The 21,681-nt window shown below is 43.5% G+C and overlaps 1 protein-coding gene across 4 annotated transcripts in view; it reads right to left on the reverse strand.

The window, feature by feature from the left end:
- EML6 (EMAP like 6) overlaps positions 1-21,681 on the reverse strand; it is a 298,470-nt gene that overhangs the window by 240,006 nt on the left and 36,783 nt on the right. The window contains exons 2-3 of one of the 4 annotated variants that reach the window (XM_074400057.1): positions 17,600-18,113; positions 16,113-16,814 (exon numbers count right to left, since the gene is read on the reverse strand). The exons of 2 other annotated variants lie outside the window; for them this stretch is intronic. In XM_074400057.1, the coding sequence (XP_074256158.1) occupies positions 16,113-16,309 (197 nt within the window). In that variant the 5' untranslated portion in view covers positions 16,310-16,814; positions 17,600-18,113. Of the gene's footprint in view, positions 1-16,112; positions 16,815-17,599; positions 20,023-21,681 lie in introns of those variants that run through there. One more of the 4 variants, XM_074400059.1, reaches the window with a different exon arrangement.

Raw genomic sequence — 21,681 nt, forward strand, 5'->3', positions numbered from 1 at the left:
GGAGGCGGAGGTTGCGGTGAGCCGAGATCGCGCCATTGCACTCCAGCCTGGGTAACAAGAGCGAAACTCCGTCTCAAAAAAAAAAAATAATAATTGATCTTTCTCAAAGTCCTGACCCTGGGCTCTTGTCTTTCCTCCCTACCCTCTCTGGGTATCTCACCCACCCCTACACACACCACTGAAACTCCCACAGCTCTCTCCTGAGCAAGAGCCCATATAGATGTATAACCACCTCTTGGACGTTTCACAGACACCTGAATCTAAATATGTTCAATGCTGAACTCATCTCACCTGCCCCTGAACCTGCTCCTCATTCTGTTTCAGTGAATGGTTATCACCATCCAACAAGCTAAGTCAAAAACTGGACCATGGCCTTCCACCTACCTGCCTTCTTTCTACCCACTGCCAATGCCCACCCTCATAGACAATCCATCACCAGGAATCCAGAAGCAGAACGTATTCACAGTTCTCCTTGCATGCTACCACAATTACTTCACACCTGGATTACTTCAAGTGCTTGCAGACTTGTTTCTTCCAATCCATTATCCACACTGCAGCCAGAGTGACAGCTTAAATCTAATGATGCCCCTTCGTTCAGAAAGCCTTCCCTAACCACCACCTGCCTCCTTTGAATAGGCTAGGAGTATGTCTAGAGGCTCTCACACACTTTGGGTAACTAACCATATCCAACTGTGCATGTGCTGACTCCTGCCCTTGTGACTGCAAGTTCCTCAAGAAGAGCTGTATGCTGTGTGCTGCTGGGTCCCCAGTGCCTCACACAGGGTATGGCACACAGTTATAAGTCATTTTTCTTAAGGGGTTCTTAATCTAGGGGTCCATGTACCCTTTTACAGATTTCAGGAGGTTGATGAGCTTAGATTAAAAATTATACCTTTATTTTCACTAACTTGTTACAGATTAGGATTTCCTATCATTCAGAAGGTAATCAACAAACCAGAGAAGTATTAGCAGTACCTGTGACCTTGTGATCAGTAAAAACACAGAATTTTCATATCACATTATATTTGTTGCAGATATCTCAAACATCAGGCATATTCATCACTACTTTTAAATTATGGTAATTATTAGAACTGCTAAACTTTTTAATTGTATGTGTTAATAACGAAGCATGTGTAATACATACCCACATATTAAAACTATTTTTATAACTATATTTCAAGAGAATTAATTTCCCATAGAATATATGTATATATTCTACTTTATACGTGAGAAACACTATTCTGTGATGGTGGAAGTGTAAATTGATAAAACCACTATGGTCTCAAACTCCTGGTCTCATGTGATCCGCCCACCTCATCCTCCCAAAGTTCTGGGATTATAGATGTGAGCCACTGCATCTGGCCAGATATAACCACTTTGGAAAACCATCTGACAGTACTTAGCAAGGTTGACCATATGTGCACCCTGTGACCCAACAATACCATTCCTCATTGGAACTGCATATATGTTCACTTGTACTAGAATGCCTGTACTAGTAGCCAAAGGAAACTGCAAACCATCCAAAGTAGATTATGTAAACTCCAGTATCTCCACAAAACAAAAAACACAGAACTGAGAATAAGCACGTAGAAACACAAATGAATCTCATCAACATAATATTGATTGAAAGGAGCCAGACACAAAAGAATGCATACTGTACCATTCCTTTTAAAGTACCTTAAGCAAAATTAATCCATGCTCTTAAAAGTCAGGATGGGACCTAATCAAACTCCATAGCTTCTGCACAGCAAAAGAAACAGCCATTAGAGTGAATCAGCAACCGACAAAATGGAAAAAAAGTTTTGCAATCTACCCATCTGACAAAGGACTAATATCCAGAATCTACAAAGAACTAAAACAGATTTACAAGAAAAAAAAACAAGCCCATTCAAAAGTAGGCAAAGGATATGAACAGATACTTTATAAAAGAAGACATACATGAGGCCAACAAACATTTGAAAAAATGCTCATCATCACTGGTCATTCGAGAAATGCAAATCAAAACTACATTGAGATACCATCTCACACCAGTCACAATGGCGATCACTAAAAAATCTAGAGACAACAGGTGCTGGAGAGGATGTGGAGAAATAGGAACATTTTTACACTGTTGGTGGGAGTGTAAATTAGTTCAACCATTGTGGAAGGTAGTGTGGCGATTCCTCAAAGACCAGGAAATAGAAATTCCATTTGACCCAGCAATCCCACTACTGGGTATATATCCAAAGAATTATAAATTGTTCTATTATAAAGACACATGCACACAAATGTTCATTGTGGCACTGTTCACAATAGCAAAGACTTGGAACCAACCCAAATGCCCATAGATGATAGACTGGACAGAGAAAATGTGGTGCATATACACCATGGAATACTATGCAGCCATAAAAAACTATTAGTTCGTGTCCTTTGTAGGGACATGGATGAACCTGGAAACCATCATTCTCAGCAAACTGACACAAGACAGAAAATCAAACACCGCATGTTCTCATAGGCAGTTGTTGAACAATGAGAACACATGGACACAGGGAGGGGAGCATCACACACTGGGGCCTGTCAGGGGGAAGTAGGGGAGGGGCAGCAGGGGGTGGGGATTTGAGGAGGGATAACATGGGGAGAGATGCCAGATATAGGTGATGAGGAGGAAGGCAGCAAACCACACTGCCATGCGGGTACCTATGCAACAATCTTACATGGTCTTCACATGTACCCCAAAACCTAAAGTGCAATTTAAAAAAAAAAAAGAGTGACTTGAACACACACAAAAAAAAAGAAAGAAAGAAAGAAAGAAAGTCAGGATGGAGGTTGCCTTTGTAGTGGGGATTATCACTGGAAAAGGGTATGAAGTGCTGTCTGTGGTTCGAGTGATATTAATTTCTTGATATCAGCAAGGTTACAGGTGTGTTGAGTTTGTGAGAATGATACAGCTGTACAAGATGATATATGTACTTTTCTGTATCTGTTTTACACTGCAATAAAAGTGTAAAACAGAAAAAACAAGCCTACTATTCTGAGATGGGTCTATAGGCTTCATAGTCTGTCAAAGGGAGTACAAAAAAGAAGTCCTCTTCTAAACAGAAATTCTATGGGGATCATCCAAAAATAAAAGTCATGAACAAGTCTTTCGTTTATTCATTCAACAAACACTTATTAAGTACCTTCTACATGCCAGGCCCCATTATAAGAACTGTAGGCAGAGCAGTAAATGAAACAGCCCTGCCCAAATAGAACTTATATTTTAAAGAGACAAGAAGGATCAAAAGAAATACTATGGAAAAAAATACAACAAGGATGGGCACTAAGGAATGTGTTAGAGAAGAGTCTGAATTTTAAATAGGGTGATGGGTTAAGGTAACACTGATCAGGCACCTAAGGGAAGTGAGTAGTGTCATGTGAATGTCTGAGGGGAGAGGGATCCAGGCACAAAGAGTGCAAAGAGTACAAAGGCTTGCGGCAGAAGAGACCTAGGTATTCAAGCAGCAGCTAGAAAGCCAGTGTGGCTGGAACAGATCAAGGAATGCAGAGAAAACAAATTGGATCACAGAGGTAACGGGGCCAAATCCCCAAATAGGGACTTAGAAGCCATTACAGGGACTCTGGCTTTTACTCTGAGGGTGCAAGGCAGAGAACTGACACGACTTGACTTACAAGGTTGGTGCAAAAGTAATTGCAGTCTTTGGCACTACTTTCATGCATTGCATTATTAAGGTCAGGAGTTCAAGACCAGTCTGGCCAAAATGGTGAAACCCTGACTCTACTAAAAATACAAAACTTAGGCATGGTGGCGCAGTCCCATAATCCCAGCTACTCAGGAGGCTGAGGCAGAATAGCTTGAACCTGGGAGGTAAAAGTTGCAGTGAGCCAAGATCATGCCACTGCACTGCGGCCTGGGTAACAGAGCAAGACTCCATCTCAAAAAAACAAAAACAAAACAAAACACATGTATTATTATTATTGTTGCTGCTGCTGTCATTGTTACTGAACCATTTGAGAGTAGTCTGCAGCCATCTTGATTCTTCACTCCTAAATATTTCAGCACACATCTTCTAAGATAAGTACATTCTCTTATATAACTGCATTGCTACAATCAAATTCAGAATATTTAACAGTGACACAAAGCTGTTACTTCATATACAGTCCCATATTCAAATTTCACCAATTGTCCCAATACTATTACATATAGCAACCCCTCTCCACCCAATCCAAGGTCACACATTGCATTTAGTTCTATAATTCTAGTTTCCTTCAACCTGAACAGTTTCTCAATCTGTTTTTGTTTTTTACACGAACAACATTCTTTGCCAAGTCCAGATCAGTTGTATTGTAGAATGCCCCTCAATTTGCATTGGTCTGTTTCCTCATGATTAGATTGAGGCCATGGATTTTTGGCAAGAAAACCTCATCAGTGACATTGATGGGCCCCTATATATATATTAGGTAGGCTAGGGAGAGAAGGTAGACAAAGGGCAGGGGAGGTAAGAGAAAACCAGGGGACCACACTGATGGGGAAAGAAAAGGAAGGGCAATGAGTAGAAGATGATCAGCTGACCCAACACTGAGAAGAGGTTAAGCACGACATGGCTCCACTTAGCAAAGGAGGTCACTGAAGCCGCTCCAGAGAACTCCAGTGGCCGGCGGAAGTAGAAGCCAGTTCACTATGTTGAAGAGGGAATGAAAGATAAAGAAGACAGAGGCAGTAAATGGAGACATCTAAGAACCTCAGAACTTTAACTTAAAAGAGATTTTGGAAGGATCTCAAAGATATACAAATGAGGAAACTGAGGCCCAGAAAAGGTAAGTGCCATGCCCAAAGTCACACATCTGGTTAAAGACAGAGCCCATGCGATGTTCAGTCCCATGGGACCCTGACCCCCATGCACATCATGCTCCCTCTTCTGAGAAGTCTGGCATTGAAGGAAAAGAGGAGAAAGGAATTGGAAGAAAGGGTTAATAAAAACAAAGTAGAAATACTCCTCCTGCAATGATCTTTCTAAAATGTAAATTGGCCTTGTCTTGCCTTATTTAAATGCACTCACTGGTCTGCACAACTTGTGGAATGAGCGATAAATCCCTTAGCCATCTAGCTCCAGCCCACTAATCCAGCTTCATCTCCCACCACACCCTCCTCACTCTCACCTGTCATTCTGGTAACATTGAGCTACTCTTGCTTCAGGGGACCCTACTATTTTAAGCCCCTAAGCCTCTGCACAAGCTGTTACTGCCCTGTTGTTCGCTCCTTCCCCATTCTTTTTCCACCTCCCTGCCAAACTGCACTTCAGCCTTCAAAAGTTGCTTTTCTCCAGGGGTCTTGCCTCAAACCCCTACTTCTATATCTTGGATGAAACTCCTTGGGCCAGGAAAGACAAATTTAGTTAGAGCTGGCAGGTGCTACTTTACAATCTCTGCAGAAATCTGGACTTCACTTCCCTCTTACAAACATTCCAACATATTTTCAAAAGGTGCTTAAAAGACCACATTTGTTACATTGAAGGGGATGCAAATCATGATTTTTCTTATAATACAGTGAAAATAACTTAAGCACAAACATTCAAAAGGAATGTCTCATTTATTGTAAGAGCCATGGCCATATTCCAGGAGGAAACAGTATGTCTTCAATGTCTGTATTTTCCATCTAGACCAGTAGAGAAGTAGAAGGAAGAAGTCAAATCAAATTTAGTGTCTAAGAACACAGCAATAATCAGTCATTATTGCCATTCAAGTATTCTTTTTAAAAAGAAGATTCTGAATCCTGCCTCTTAATGCCAGCTGAGAATCATATTTTCAGGTTTTTCTCTTCATAAAGAATGTATAAAATGAGTTCTATAGAAATCTCACCCCTATTTCACACCTTGCTCCTTCCAAATAATTTGAAATATAAAGAATAACAAGTAAAAATATTCAAAGCACTTACTATACCCATGACAAGGTGCTAGGCACAGGGGCACAAACATGAAACTTAAAGCAGATGGTAACAGGGATAAGTCAACAAATGCAACACGATGCAATGACTCCAGAAGGCAGAAATGTGCATGATGGCCCAGATGCATAGAGAAAGGAAGAAAAGATAGTCTTGAGCTGTCGGATAAAGCTTCCGGGAGAGGTGACACTTGCATTGATATTGAAGGAAGAGAAGGACTGTACAAGTGGAGAAAGGAAGGGTCATTTCAGGCAACCAAAATGATACATGCAGGAATGAGGAAACACAAAATAGAATGCTGGGTTCAGGGAACTGCAAGGTGTGTCATGTGGATGGAGGATATTAAGACAGGGAGAGACACCGAGCTGGAACAGAAGCCAGGAAGATCATAACAGATCTTAGAGAACATCCTGAGGGAGTTTGACCCTCATCCTGCAGGCAACAGGGAGCCTTAAGCAGATTTTAAATCTGGCCTTAGGAAAACTCATTTTCAAAACATGTTAGATAGCCAACTCACTAAATCATCCAAGAGTTCACTCGTGCAACCTTTCCACTCATTGCCATGGCTGATGCTCAGCAGGTATGCACCAGTATCTCTACCAGTTAAAATATGGAACTATTTATTTACCAGTTGGTAAACAGCTGCTGTCCCTCATTCCCACTTTCACTACCTTGGCAGCTGTGCCAGCCCCAGGAAGCCTCCAGTGAGTACCATCAAGCCACCTCCTCAGTGCCTGCCAATATCAGCCTCATTTCCATCTGCATCCCTCTAACCCACATCCCCTGACACCACCCCAGCAGGGAATAAAACACCTTTAATATTAGCACTGGCACCCCAGTGGGAAACACTGAATGCCCAACTCTTCTTCCAAGGCTGTGGCCACCAGCCATTGCCTAGCACTCCCCAGAGACACTTTGGCATAATCTCTTATAAGAAGTGAAAACTCCACGATATATCACAACACCAGTATTTTTAAAGTAAGCCCTTTCAGTATTCCTTTACTTACCTTTTCTGGTCCTCAACTCAGTATTTCTTATCACTGCCATCTTCTTTTCTGTGCACTAAGAAATCATTTGCCTCCTCCTCTTCTAATCCACCTTCTGTAGTAAAGTTGCCATTTATTCTCCTCAGTCTATTGCCCCCTTATTAGGGGTGGGGGGGATCTTCTTTAAAGGGGCAGCCCTTTGAAACACTGTCCCGCCCTCCAGGCTACAGCTGTTTGGACCCGGTGGACATCCTGACCCATGCTAGGACAATTAGATTCTCTTTCCTGGGAATTTGGACTTAAGGCTCAAAAGATTGATTCAGTTGGTTTTGTAGGACTAAGATGGATTGTGCTCAGGGGACTGAGGTGGATTTTTGGGAGGGTGGCCATGTGCAAAGTGAATCCTTGAGTTAAAATTAAATAGCCAGAGAAAAATCAAAGTATGTATTGTCCAGAGAGAAGCAGAGATGTGAATATCTGTGATGCATAGGGACACTTGCAAGAGAAAAAAGTAGAGAAAGAATAGCTGCCTGATAGTGTGCAGTGCCTAAGAGGCCAGGCACACTCCCTGTAATTGAGTTCCAAAAGGTTTCCATGTCACCTTGTAATCTCCTCCTTAATTGTACTTCTTTGAAAAAGTTTCTTGCAACTGATGATCCCTTACTTAGAAGACATCTTGTCATTTGGGAGTCTTGTTTTTTTCCTATCCATAAAATCAACTCATAACACAGAAAAACGTCTTCCTGGCATTATTAAACAGCAGGTAAGGTAAAAATGAACGCTCATGACTTAAAATAATTCTCCATAGCCTTAGAAAAATTCTCTGACCAGCCTATTAAGGTACTACAACTCCAGAGAGAGCCCCTTTCTTCTTTAGGAGGTAAGCTGGCCTGCTGTTCCCCCTCCTCTGTGTTAATGGGAAAGCAAGCGGCAGGCAGCAAACCAGTGGGCAATCCCAGAATCCTTCAAATTCCAGTTGAGGCCATCCAGATGCCTACCTCCCTTTAGAGGAAGAAATGAATGAACTGATAAAGGGGCAGAGGTCAAAAGGGCACCCTCTGTTACAACTCCCTCTGCTTTCCATACCACTCACTTCCTCAGCCAGCTCAACAGACCTGTGTCCAGCAGCAAGGCTGATGCTTATAAAATCATTTTAGAAAGGAAAAACCTTTGGGAGTAAACAAATTCAATGTACAGACTGTTCTTGGTCCCTAAACCAGCAGTTACTAAATACTACATTCATCAAGGTATAAGTAGTTTACTTTATAAATATATAAAAATCTATATGTCACTTATCAGATAAAACAGCATCTTTACAAAAACGGCATCTTTACAAATACAGAAGAGCAACCAAAGCCTCTGGTTTCTATTTCATCCAGGTTAATCTCTTTCATGGCTATTCCCATTTCTGGGTCCCCAAACATTCAGCATCTTCTATGTGGAAGAAGTTAGCCCGCTGCTGGCTGAATTCAAAGACTATGGGCATCCAAGACAATTTCATGGAGGCTTTTCAACAAATGATGTTAGGACAACTAGATATCCACATGCAAGAGAATAAAGTTGGACCCCTATCTCACACCATATATAAAAACTCAAAATGGATTATCTACGTAAATGTAAGAGCTAAAACTATAAAACTCTTGGAAGAAAACATAGGAGTAAATCTTGATGAACTTATATTAGGTGAAGGTTGCCTAGATACAATATAAAAAAAATTTTTAAATTAATAAATTGGACATCATCAAAATAAAAAACTTTTGTACTTCCAAGGGTACCATCAAGACAGTGAATAGGACAACTAACTGAATGGGAAAAAAAATCTGCAAATGATATAGAAGGGACTTGTACCCAGAATATATAAAGAACTCTTACAACTTAACAACAAAAAAACAAACAGATTAAAAATGGGTAACGGATTTGAACAGACTTTTCTCCAAAGAAGATATACAAATGGCTAAGTTTATGAAAAGATGATCAATATCATTAGTCATGAAAGAAATGAAAATTAAAACCACAATGAGATATCATTTCACACCCAGCAGCATGGCTATAGTAAAAAAGACAGACAATAATAAATCTTGACAAGGATGTGGAGAAATTGGACCTCTCATACATTGCTGGTAGGACAGAAAAATGGTGTGGCTGTTGTGGAAAACAATTTCACATGCTTCAAAAGGTGTTCAGATCCACATCCTTGGGGATTGGAGAGGCTGTAGGACAGTGTTGCCTAATTAGGGTTGCTACCAAGAGAACAGTTTTTCACCTCCCACAGTGTAATCCACATGTCTGATTGATGTGGATGATGGTACTATATAATTCTTTTTAAGATAGTAAAGTTCAGTGCAATGTTTTCAAGCAGTGGCCCATTATGTGGTAATCACATTTTCCAAAAGAAAACATAGTCATGTTTTTGGTTTGGTTTGGTTTGGTTTGGTTTTTGAGATAGGTCTTGCCCTGTCACCCAGGCAGAACTGCAATGGTGTGATCACAGCATATTGCAATCTTAACCTTCCAGGCTCAAGCAATCCTCCTCCCTCAGACTCCCAAGTAGCTCCCATAGGCACAGGCCACCACACGTGGCTACTTTTTAAATTTTTTGTAGCAGTGGGGTCTCCCTATGTTGCCCAGGCTGGTCCTCAACTCCCAGGCTCAGACGATCCTCCCACCTCAGCCTCCCAAAGTGCTGGCATGACAGGAGTGTGCCTGGCCTCTTATTTCTGAATTAAAAATTGAGATTCATGATGTGACAAAAACAAGTATATCCATGACCATAACTGAATGGAATATTTGTGACTGTCCTGGGAAATCTAGGACATATGGTACCAAAACCCATAAGGCATTAATGACCTGTATGAGAATTATAATGACCTTGGTCTTTCCCTGACTATCTATACCAGAATTTTAGGCACATTAAGTTTCTTCCCACCCTGGCATTTTTGCACATAACCTCTCCTCTGCCTCTGTATCTTCACCTGCCCTCCCCTTCACACCCTTCAGGTCTCTGCTTAAATGCCATCTCACAAGAGAGCTGCTCTGAAAATCTTGCCTCAGATGGCTTCCATACCCCCACTCAACCCAGTTTCTCTGTGATTATTTTTCTTCTTAGCACTTATCACAATCTATATTCACCATATTTTCTTGTCCATTTGCTGTTGGCTTCCCCCATCAGAAAGTTAGCTTCAAGGGGGCAGAAACTTTGTCATGTTCACTGTTGTACCCTCTGCACCTGGCACCTTACAGATGTAAAGTTACTTTCTGATGAATTAACAAATATGAAGAATAAATTATAACCAACTTAGAGAATAAATAAATCTTACTAAAAATCACCAAATGGACTATAATTTTTTTTTTGTTTTGAGACGGAGTTTCACTCTCGTTACCCAGGCTGGAGTGCAATGGTGCGATCTCAGCTCATTGCAACCTCCGCCTCCTGGGTTCAGGCAATTCTCCTGCCTCAGCCTCCTGAGTAGCTGGGATTACAGGCATGCGCCACCATGCCTAGCTAATTTTTTGTATTTTTAGTAGAGATGGGGTTTCACCATGTTGACCAGGATGGTCTCGATCTCTTGACCTCGTGATCCACACACCTTGGCCTCCCAAAGTGCTGGGATTACAGGCTTGAGCCACCGCACTCGGCCTTGGACTATAATTTATTAAGAAGAAGAGCAATAATGCAATCATTCAGGAAGATCATTATAAGCTTCCATCAAAAGCTTTCACTTCATGCTCTTTCCAATGCAAAGAGTAAGTGGGATCCAATGAGCAGTAGGATTGTCCCACTGAGTAACTCTGATTAAATCTCTTTCCCTCTCAGAGCCATACCTGTAAAGTGAGAAAATCTATTTCTCAGCGTTGGGGGTGGGAGAATTCAATAGGATGACATATATATGAAGTGTCTGGTATACAGCAAGCACTCAATTCGACATGGATTTGATTCTTTGTGGTTACCTCCATGTTTCTCTTATTCAAACTGGTCAAGGGACTAAAGAATACAAAGTCACATCTCTAGGCCTTCATGTGAACCTGCTTACCTGATACCCCAGGCCCAACCACAGCTGTCAGGTCTGTCTCTTCAAATCCAACAAATTCAATTGTATTTGTAGTGCTAGATTATTTTAGTCATGTCACAATTTTGACTAAAAGAATTTTTTTAAATTAAACATCCCCAATGGATCATTGTTTCAGGTCGTTGTTCGAAAGCTGGGAATGTTTATCTTCTTTTTTTTTTTTTTTTTTGAGACAGGGCCTCACTCCTGTCACCCAGGCTGGAATACAATGGTGCAATCCCAGCTCACTGTAACCTCTGCCTCCTGGGGCCAAAGGGATTCTCCCGCCCCAGGCCCCTGAGTAGTGGGGACCACAGGCACCTGCCACTGTGCCCAGCCAGCTCTTACATTTTCTGTAGAGATGGGATTTTGCCATGCCACCTAGGTTGGTCCTGAATCCCCAAGCTCAAGTGATCTGCCCACCTCAGCCTCCCAAATTGCTAGGATTAGCCTAGCCAAGCAGGGGATGTTTCTAAAATAAACTTCAACATGGTTCCATGTTCAAGTAGATCATTAGAATTCTAGACAGAATTCTGTCTAATATTCTTGAATAAATCAAAGGATTTATAGACCAACAAAGGATAAGCAGAGTTACAAAGCATAACAACTTACTAAGTTCTGATTAGTAAGAAGGCACAGTTGCAGGGACCACAATGACAGAAAAATAAGGGGCCATAAAGCAGTGAAGTCAAAGCTTGGAGCTTCAAAATCAGACTGATCTGGGTTCCAATTCCCATTCTTTTTTGTTTGTTTGTTTGTTTGTTTGTTTGTTTGTTTGTTTGTTTGTTTTTGAGACGGAGTTTCGCTCTTGTTACCCAGGCTGGAGTGCAATGGCGCGATCTCGGCTCACTGCAACCTCCGCCTCCTGGGTTCAGGCAATTCTCCTGCCTCAGCCTCCTGAGTAGCTGGGATTACAGGCACGCGCCACCATGCCCAGCTAATGTTTTGTATTTTTAGTAGGGACGGGGTTTCACCATGTTAACCAGGACGGTCTCGATCTCTTGACCTCATGATCCACCCGCCTCAGCCTCTCAAAGTGCTGGGATTACAGGCTTGAGCCACCGCACCTGGCCCAATTCCCATTCTACAGTCTGACAGTGACAACAGGCAAATGTTCAACCTCTCTGTACCTCAGCTACCTCCCCTGTAGACTGGGGTTAGCAATAGTGCCTATCTCACTGGATTGTGAGAGAGTGGAAGAGATCAATCCATACACGCATTTAGTTCTGAGTTTGGCACTCAGGAGATGTTAGCCCTAGTTATAAGATTCATTGTCAGCCTCAAGGGTCTTATATATGCTTGCAAATGAAACCAGAGTGAAAGGATAGCCCTAAATGATACATATTAAGTGAGCAGCATCGGTCACAAAACACACAAAGTTTTGGAAATGCAAGGCACCCCTTCGTCTGAAGATGGTCCGAGGTCTCATGGGAGAGATGAGACTGCAGCAGATGGGGCCTCCCAGGATGCAGATGCAAACAGGACCCCTGTGCTGAGCACTTTCCATTGGCCAAACATTCTTGTATGTAATCTCCGCAATAAACTACAAAGGAGAGACCTTTAAAACTCTATTTTATAAGTGAAAAGCTGCTTCACTGATGAGACAGTTAAGACTCAGAGAAGTTTACTAAAGTCACCAGCTAGAGGCAGACCTAGGTTCAAACTCAGGTATGACTGACAGCAAAGTCCAAGCACCCACTGCTGTGCCATTGGAGGGGTAGGGCTGGACGGAAAGAGAATGGCCAGTGGGGAAGATGAATCATTCCAGTGTGAGGCAGGGAAGAACAGAGTCATCATATGGCAAGTGGGAAGCAAACAATTTATGATTTTTTAAAAAAGGAAGATAAGGATAGGATGGTAGGTTAGGAGAGAGAACAGAAAGCTTAGGAATCTGGACTTCTGCCTGTGAGCAATGATGAATCATTGTTTTGTTTTTGGGGTGTGTGTGTGTTTAGTGAAATACTACTTCTACCACAGCTAAGAATATTTATTGAGCACCAACTAAGGGCCAGGCCCCACACTAAACCTTTTGCACACAATTATTTTCTAATAGTTACAACTCTGCAGTTTAGGTATTGTCACTCCCATTTCACAAATAAACAGGGCCCTGAGAAGTAAAACCATTCACCCAGATACCTCCAGTAAATGGTAGAGTGGGGTTTATACCCAAGTGCGCGTGATAACCAAGTCAGTGCCCTTTCCCCTAAAGCAGCATAGTAGATAAACCTCCCTTGCAAGTGGGAGCCAAAAAATGAGGGCGAAGAACATGGAAATGGAGAACTAGTCAGAAGCAGTACATACAGGGATCCAGAGTGAAGAGATAAATGTCTCCACAGGACTCACTGTGAAAACGAAGGGAAGAAAACAGAGGATGAATGTATTCATGGCCTTTTCTTTCATTTACTCCTATTCTGTGTCATCTTCTACTACCTAAAGTAGAAACCAAGTTAGCAGTTATCCCAGTCTCTATTACTGTCCTTGCTATCAAGCCCTGATTTGGGTCTTGATGTCAGCCAAATACCAAATCGGAGATAACATGGTTTCATAAAATACAGTACATTATCAATACTTGTTGAGCTGCTTTCTAGTTAATATTCTAGGCAAAGCAGCACAAAAAATAAAGCAGTATAGATGTATACATATCTATCTTTCAAACTAATGCAAAAGCTAAGTACCAAGCGGACTTAGTGGACTGTCTTACATTATCTCACTTGATGGAAACAGGAGCTAGAAATGAACAAGTTTTGATATTCATGTAATGATTCAGAAAAAATATTTATTTAGCTATTGTCCTCTCCATTTAATAATAAACTTCAGTATTTCAGGTGGAAGAATAGTAGTATACTGGGATACACAGAAATGAGTTGAAATTCATAAGGACAAAAGATTGTGCATTGTGGTTTGTGCAGTGCCTTCACCAGAAAAAGATATTTACATACATAAGACAAAGCAAAAGAACAGCATAAACATTCCAATTTTATAGCTCTTAATCCCATAATGATCTGTGGTTTGCGTTTTTTAATTCATCGAACTTAATTTTATTCTTATGTACAAAGACAGATTTGGATGTTAAAGAGCTCTGCTCTGCTCACCTATACATACTCTGATCCAACCAAACATTGTGGAGAATTATAAATACAATCCTTTCTCTGAAATCAGGCTTACTACTATGTCACTAAAGTACCTGAATAAATAGATCAGACATTAACTGTCTCTTTTTCTTTTCATCAGTTGAGGCTCCCTGCAAACCCAGTTATACAAATCATTTCATTCACCTTTTCTTCAAATCTGAATGTTTCCTTAACCACCCAAGCTAGATTTCATCACATCCCACTGGCCCGGCTGCTTGTCATAACAAGGGTTTACTGCAACTCCACCCTTTTCCCACCTTCAGTTTCAACAGTACATTTGGTTTTTTTCCTTGTATCAGAGAAAAAATTAGCACTAAGGGTTCAAATTCACAAAGTAGTTCAGTGAACTATCATGCTAATATTATTTACCACAGGGAATTTTCTGTTTAATTGCCACTCTCGCCCTTCCCCCAAGGGACTACATCTTATTTTGATGTTGTAATGGAAAGCACTGCATTAAGACAGAGCAAAAACAAAATGGGTTTAAATTTTTAAACATCCAACCTTTCCATGAGTCGCACTGTTAATCATTTGCACCTGTAACTTTCATAATCAGCCTAGCAATTAGAGAAGCAAAATCTGCAGAACAAAACTATGTAAGGATGCCCCGATCACAACCATCACCGTGTTAGGGAGGGAAGAAAAAAAAGCTATTTTGTCATACGTGACATGAAAAAAGTTTCACATGTTAGTTTCACCAAATCTTGAGAACATTAGAGCTCCCGGTACTTAAAATCTTCATCTTCAAAAAAAGTCAAGTATTTTTAATCTGCATTTTGAATATTAAGTTTTTGCCTTCTGTAACAATTTTTCAACTTTACGTCTCAGGAAACAAAAAGGCTCTGGAATATAAGTACATCATTAGGAAAGGAAAAAGCTAATCTTTGAAATCATTCTCAGCCCTGAGCAATTAGGAACATCAACAAGACACCACTTCATTTATTTCATTGTGAAAGACAAACTAAGAGCAAAAGTGGCAATATTCTGAGAATGTAATGGTAGTTGTTCTATATCAATGAAACACACAAGTTTGGAAGGTACAAATATGGTCTCTGTCAGTTGCAGTCCATCCTCAGCAAGTTATTTTCCCTGTGGGCTGAGACTCCCATATGAAGAAAATCTTCCTTAACTGCCGAAGGCTGAAAAGGATTCCCTGTGAACAACACCTGGCCCATACCTTGTTTGGTCACATAAGAGCTGACAAGGGCTGGAAGAAAATGGGTCTGGTCCAAAGATGTAAGGATAGGACCAAGAATCACAATATAACCCCTTCCATTTAATAGGGAGGGCCCCTAAAATGGTCATTTCATGCAACTCAGCTCCCCTGTCAATCAGTCTTGGGCCATCAGCTAGCAGATGTTGGTCATTGTGTGGGCTGGCTGGTAGGATTTTGTGATCCAGCAGCTGCCAGCCTTTAATAACCTCAATGATGTTGTGGAAGCATCCATTTAGTGTATAAATGTGCTTTTGGCATTAAAACACTGCCAAGTAAAATATTAGAGAACAAACTCCCCACCCACTGCAGAAATTTCCCAGGTCCAAAGCATCTGAGATGAAGATTCCAAACTACCAGTAGTAAAATTTCTTTTAGATCTTTCTTAATCCTCTTGCTTACTGAGAAGCCTCCCCAAAGATGATACCCACACTTCGGGCTACTGGTCCTACAGTGCACCTGGTTAGGGAAGGAAGAAGTGTTTGATAGTTATCCAGGCTCCTTCCACTTGTAGCAGGAAAGAACAGCAGGAAAGCATCAGAACATTCAACTCCTTCGAGATTTAAAAGCCGGAATTCCGGGTATACAGAGGGATACAGAGAAAAGACACCTTTCCTTCCTCACCTGCACCCTCCACTCTATTTCTGCCCTGGCCCTAGAATCAGCAGTCCTTCAATAATTCCATGCGGCTCCGGAGAGAATCCTCGATACCATGGGGCTCCCAGATCTGACCCCAGGAATGCCCGGGTGGTCATCCTCTTCCCTCCCTCCCAGCCTTCACACGCAACCCCTCCCCACCGCCCCTGGCCACCCCCTTACCTGATAATGTCGTCGTTGTGTCCCAAGAAGAATTTTTGGCTGTGCTCACGGGTGTTGTAAACCACCCCGACCCCAGCCACAAAGTAGACCACCTCCTTGCCGGCCGTGTAGTACAGGTTGTTGCGGCACTGGTGACCCCGGTATCCGTACACCCACTCCAGCCGGAGCTGGCAGCGGGGCGCCGTCCGATCCGCCATGATAAGCCGACCCCGCGCGCCCCCCGCCCCCCCGCGCGCCGGGGCAGTCCTCGCCGAGGCTGGGGCTGCGGCGGACCTGCAGGGGCTCAGCGCGCGGCGGCGGGCGCTGATTTCCGCGGCGACGCACAGGCACAGCCCAGCGGGCCGGCTGCCACCATCATCCGCTGCAGCCGCCGCAGACGAGCCACCGCCACCGCCGGTGCGCTGCCGCCAGACCCCGCCGGGCGCCCAGCTCCCTCTCCCCGGGCGAGGCGGCTCCGGCACCCGCGCGCGCCTCACTGCACCTGCGGGCTCCGGCCCCCGGGAGAGGCTCTCGGGGGGGCCACCCTGCCTTTTACATCAGGGATCTGCATATCCCAGCAGCGATCACCCAGTTCGCTCACTGAAGTTTGCGGTGCGCCGGGGCTTCGCGGCAGGCGGCGGGATTTATTCTCAGACAGCCTTGATTTGACAGGCAACCCGGGTGAGCTCTGCCATCGCCGTCCTTGGATCCGAAACTGACAGTCTATATCCAGGATGCGAGAGCGAGGAAGAAAGAAATAGATTTTTCGCATAAGTCACCCAATCCAAGAAAATGATCCCCAAACTAAACCAAGTTTGGTATTTTTAAAAATTGTCCCCTACTCCCGCTTTCTCCCTCCAGTTCCATCTCCTTAATGGCATGAAATATGCGTAAATGCAGCTGCCTGGCAGTTGCTGATATGATTGGAAGGAACGCTTGCTGTTTCCCTAATAACCGAGGGTGAATATGCAATGGTCATTTTTTAGATGCTCCAATTAGTTGTCACATATGTGTGTTCAATATTCATATCCTCCGTGAACCTTCTCTTCACCGAGAAAGCCACAAAGAACTTAGCAGCTCCCATTGATCAGCAACTCCAATCCGCAAGCATCATGAAAGATGTTCTTACTCGGGAGAAACGAGTCACTAGTGCAGTCGGAGGGAGGAGTGCGCTACCTACAAACGCTCTTGGTCCAGAAGAAATTAAATAACAAGTGGCAAAAATCGTGTACCTCTCCCCAGAAAGGTCTGCGCTAAACACCGGGTGCCACGGAATCCTGGGTCCTGCCCTGAGACCGACGTGGAGCGGGGTCGCCCGCGGGACCCCGGGGACAGCAACCCCCACCCCCCACAACGCACGTGTCCCGGGGGTCGGCGCACGGTGCGAGGGATGCCCGCCCTCAGGACTGCTCGGCCCGCGCGCACTGCCGCCCTGGCGGCGCCCTGCACTCCTCCCACTCCTGAGCCAGCCTCGCCCGCGGATCATCCCCGCGCTCTCTGCCTCTAACCTCTGCGGCCAGCGGACGCCACCGGCGCGTCCCGGATCCCGCGCGGGCGAGCGAATCTTCTGCTTGCCCTCCCCTCCCCGCCTCCCACACCGGGGGATGGGTTTCGTCACTGGGGCGCCGCGGGAGACAGGTTCTTCCTCCAGCCTGGGCTCCAAGGGCGGCGCCACAGCGCCGCTCTCGTGAACCTCCACTGCCGGTTACTAGGCGAGATCGCGGCGCTTGGAAACAGCGACGCCCGGGAGGACTGGGGCCGCCCCCTCCCTCTCCCTGCTCTGGTGTCCTCTTCCCCCGACGCATCCTGGGAAGTGTAGTCCTCTCTTCCCCGGCCAGGGCGGGCAGCGCGCGGAACAGACCACAAATCCCAGGATTCTGCGCGCCCAGAGGGAGTCGTAGCAAGACGGGTACCGGCGTCAGCAGAGCCTGCGGGTGAGGAGATCGCGGCTCACCAAGGGCGACCGCGTACCCGCGCTGGCGTTCCCTTGTGACTGAGGCGGGAGCTGGCGTGCGTGGGTCTCTGTGGAGAAGAGCGGTGGAGTTGGAACGGAGACAGTCTCTACAGCCCACCACTAGAATTTCTCCTGCATCGGTCCTGAGGGTTGCTGTAACCGATGTCCTCACCGTGCTGTAACTGACTCAAGTTTGTTTCCTGCTTCAGTTTTCCTTTCCATTCACATGGATTTTAATTTGTTAAAGTGCAGTTCTGCCGAGTTTAAGAAAAATGCTGCAAATGTGAGCTCTCTTCTGCCCTAGGAACCACCGCCTTCACATGACCTGCGTCCTAAATGAGAGGACTTGGGTATTTACAGATAACCAGAGTTTGGAAGCAGGAAGGTGCTCACACCATGAACAACTAACCTTGGCCTTCAAACGCAAAAGCTGGTGGCATTTCTCCTACAACTGCCCGAGGTGAACTATGAATCCACTGTTCTGAAGTAGCCTGTTTCCAAATTAGGGCCATAGCTAGCCGTTGGAAAGAGATTGCGAAATCCCAATGACTACGAGAATGCAAAAGGAGGCTGGATTGGACGTTTGGAACGCCCTTTCCTTCCCAGGCTTTCAGTGTAATCGCCTACTCTGTTCATCTCCCTCAAGTTTTAAAACAGCCCTCCGGCCGGGCGCGGTGGCTCAAGCCTGTAATCCCAGCACTTTGGGAGGCCGAGACGGGTGGATCACGAGGTCAAGAGATCGAGACCGTCCTGGTCAACATGGTGAAACCCCGTCTCTACTAAAGATACAAAAAACTAGCTGGGCATGGTGGCACGTGCCTGTAATTCCAGCTACTTAGGAGGCTGAGGCAGGAGAATTGCATGAGCCCGGGAGGCAGAGGTTGCGGTGAGCCGAGATCGCGCCATTGCACTCCAGCCTGGGTAACAAGAGCGAAACTCCGTCTCAAAAAAAAAAAAAAACAGCCCTCCGACATGGTAGGAAAGCCTCGAAAGAGAACTGGAAGCGCCAGAATTTGGATGAGTTGTTGCTGCCTGCAATAATGAAGAGGATTTGAACTGGCCTCCACTTTCTTTTTAAGGAAACAGAATCTACAAATAAGTGAGATGGCACTGTGCTAGGTAACAAGAGCACTACCAAAAACAAAAACACAGCCTGAGAAGGCTTTGAGACATAGGCAAAAATATAGTTGATCAATGATGTCGTGCCGTAAAAAGTGTCAAATGAATTATATAAAAACAGAACTTTTTTTTATTTTTGTTTCGTTTTGAGACAAAACAGGCTGTTGCCCAGGCTGGAATATATCGTGACCTCAGCTCACTGCAACCTCTGCCCCCCCGGGTTCAAACAATTCTGCTTCAGCTTCTCGTGTAGCTGGGATTACAGGCGCTCTCCACCGCGCCCGGCTAATTTTTGTATTTTTAGTAGAGACAGGCGGGGTTTTGCCCTGTTGGCCAGGCTGGTCTCCAACTCCTGATCTCAGGTGATCGGCCCGCCTTGGCTTCCCAAAAGGCTAGGATTACAGGCATGAGCCGCTGCGCCTGGCCAGTAAGTTCTATGTAAGAATTCAGAAGAGGACGAGTTTTTCCAGATAAAATACATCAGGAAAAGTTTCATGGAGGAACTAGGAAATATGGATAGAATTGAGACAAGTAAAGATAAATTGAAAGAGGGTTCTACATGGGTTTAGGAAATAAACAAAAGAGTAGATGCAGAAAAATGGATTTAGAGAACATCCAGTTCAGTGCAAGAGGGAATTTCATATAAGATAAGAAGGGTTGCCGGGCGCGGTGGCTCAAGCCTGTAATCTCAGCACTTTGGGAGGCTGAGGCGGGTGGATCACGAGGTCGAGAGATCGAGACCATCCTGGTCAACATGAAACCCCGTCTCTACTAAAAATACAAAAAATTAGCTGGGCATAGTGGCTCGTGCCTGTAATCCCAGCTACTCAGGAGGCTGAGGCAGGAGAATTGCCTGAACCCAGGAGGCGGAGGTTGCGGTGAGCCGAGATCGCGCCATTGCACTCCAGCCTGGGTAACAAGAGCGAAACTCCGTCTCAAAAAAAAAAAAAAAAAAAAAAGAAGGGCACACGAAAGGTTAGATTATACTTGGAGCTGAGCATGGGGTTTGCACTGTATCACTAAAGTAATGGAATCATTGATTTTTTTGAATAAGAAGGGATAACAAAACAGCAAGCAAAGCACGAGGTATGAGAGGTCTAGAGTAGTGCTTGAGGCTACGTCAGAGATAGCGGTAGTAGTCTGGAAAGGAAGAGACACCTTTCAGAGAAAATGTACAAATGTATTGAAAAGGGGTCTTTTAAATAAAAATGGATGGAACATGTTAGTTTCCTAAATTATCTTTAGTATAACTAATGACCCCCATGCTGTACCTGATTGTTATATGAATTGGAGGAGTCTGAATCTGCCATTTATAATTGTAACCTTAGGCAAATCACTAAATCCTCTGATCTTTGCTCTCTTCATTTAATAAAGTCTAGCAGTACTCACCCCACAGAAATATATGAATGAAACAAAATAATATGTATGTGAAAGGTTAATTTGGAAAGCATTAGATAAATGTTAATTACTACTATATGGCAGTAGATAGTAACCTCTACTTGAAAGTGTCAAAGAAGTCTGGTAATGTCCTTTGGAAATAAGCAGGCTAAAAAAGTACCAGTAAAATTCATAATATTGTTGTAACAAATAGCAGTTACTATGTTCCAGTCACTATAAATGGTGCTTTACATGTATTAAATAATTTAATCTTCATCCTAGTAATAATCCTTTGAAGTAATTACTGTTATGTAAAGAAAGTTTAAGTAACTTGCCCAAGAATGCGCAAAATAGTGACAAAGACTGTATTTGAACTCCGGCAGTCTGGCTCCAGACACTGATCTTAAATGCTAAGAATGAATATTTTACTAAGAAGAAAAGGAGAAATCGATGTAGGTATTCACCAGAAATTTCTGCTACCACCCCCATGAAATCTTTTTGAAATAAAAACTACTTGACAATGATATTTAGCCACCCAAGAAGTGAACAAAAGAATCAGACATGGTGAGGCCATGGTTAAAAGATGGGAAGTGAGCATTGAATCAATTTAGTAGGGAAACAACTCTCTCCATTCATTCTTCAGTTTTTCTTTGTTTTTGTTAAACCATGTAAAATTAGTTGAGATGGGACTTTTTATTTTTTAAAGTAGTAGAGTATGGTCATATTCTCATGACATTATTTCCATTCATCCAACCATCTATCAATCCATGCAACTAATTGTATCTATATATTAATAAATTGTAATATAGTTCACAAAAGCTAAACTGGTTATGTTTGGAACAATGTAATTTAGAAAGATTTGCTGCTATCTTTCTTGTATCATTTTGATGGTTCAAAAATGTTTGAAATGACCATGTACTATTATTATTAAAACAATAAATCATTGTTTTTAAAAATAGCTATTGTCATAAATCGTATTTTTATTGAAATGATATTTGGAGTCATTAGGACACATCCTTTGGTTGATGAATCCACACCCTAATAACCGGCAAGATCAAGAACCTTTCAGATCAGCCTGGCACGGTGGCTAACACCTGTAATCCCAGCACTTTGGGAGGCTGAGGCAGGTGCATCATTTGA

Source organism: Saimiri boliviensis, chromosome 1, assembly GCF_048565385.1.
Source record: "Saimiri boliviensis isolate mSaiBol1 chromosome 1, mSaiBol1.pri, whole genome shotgun sequence".
NCBI classification, from domain to species: domain Eukaryota; kingdom Metazoa; phylum Chordata; class Mammalia; order Primates; family Cebidae; genus Saimiri; species Saimiri boliviensis.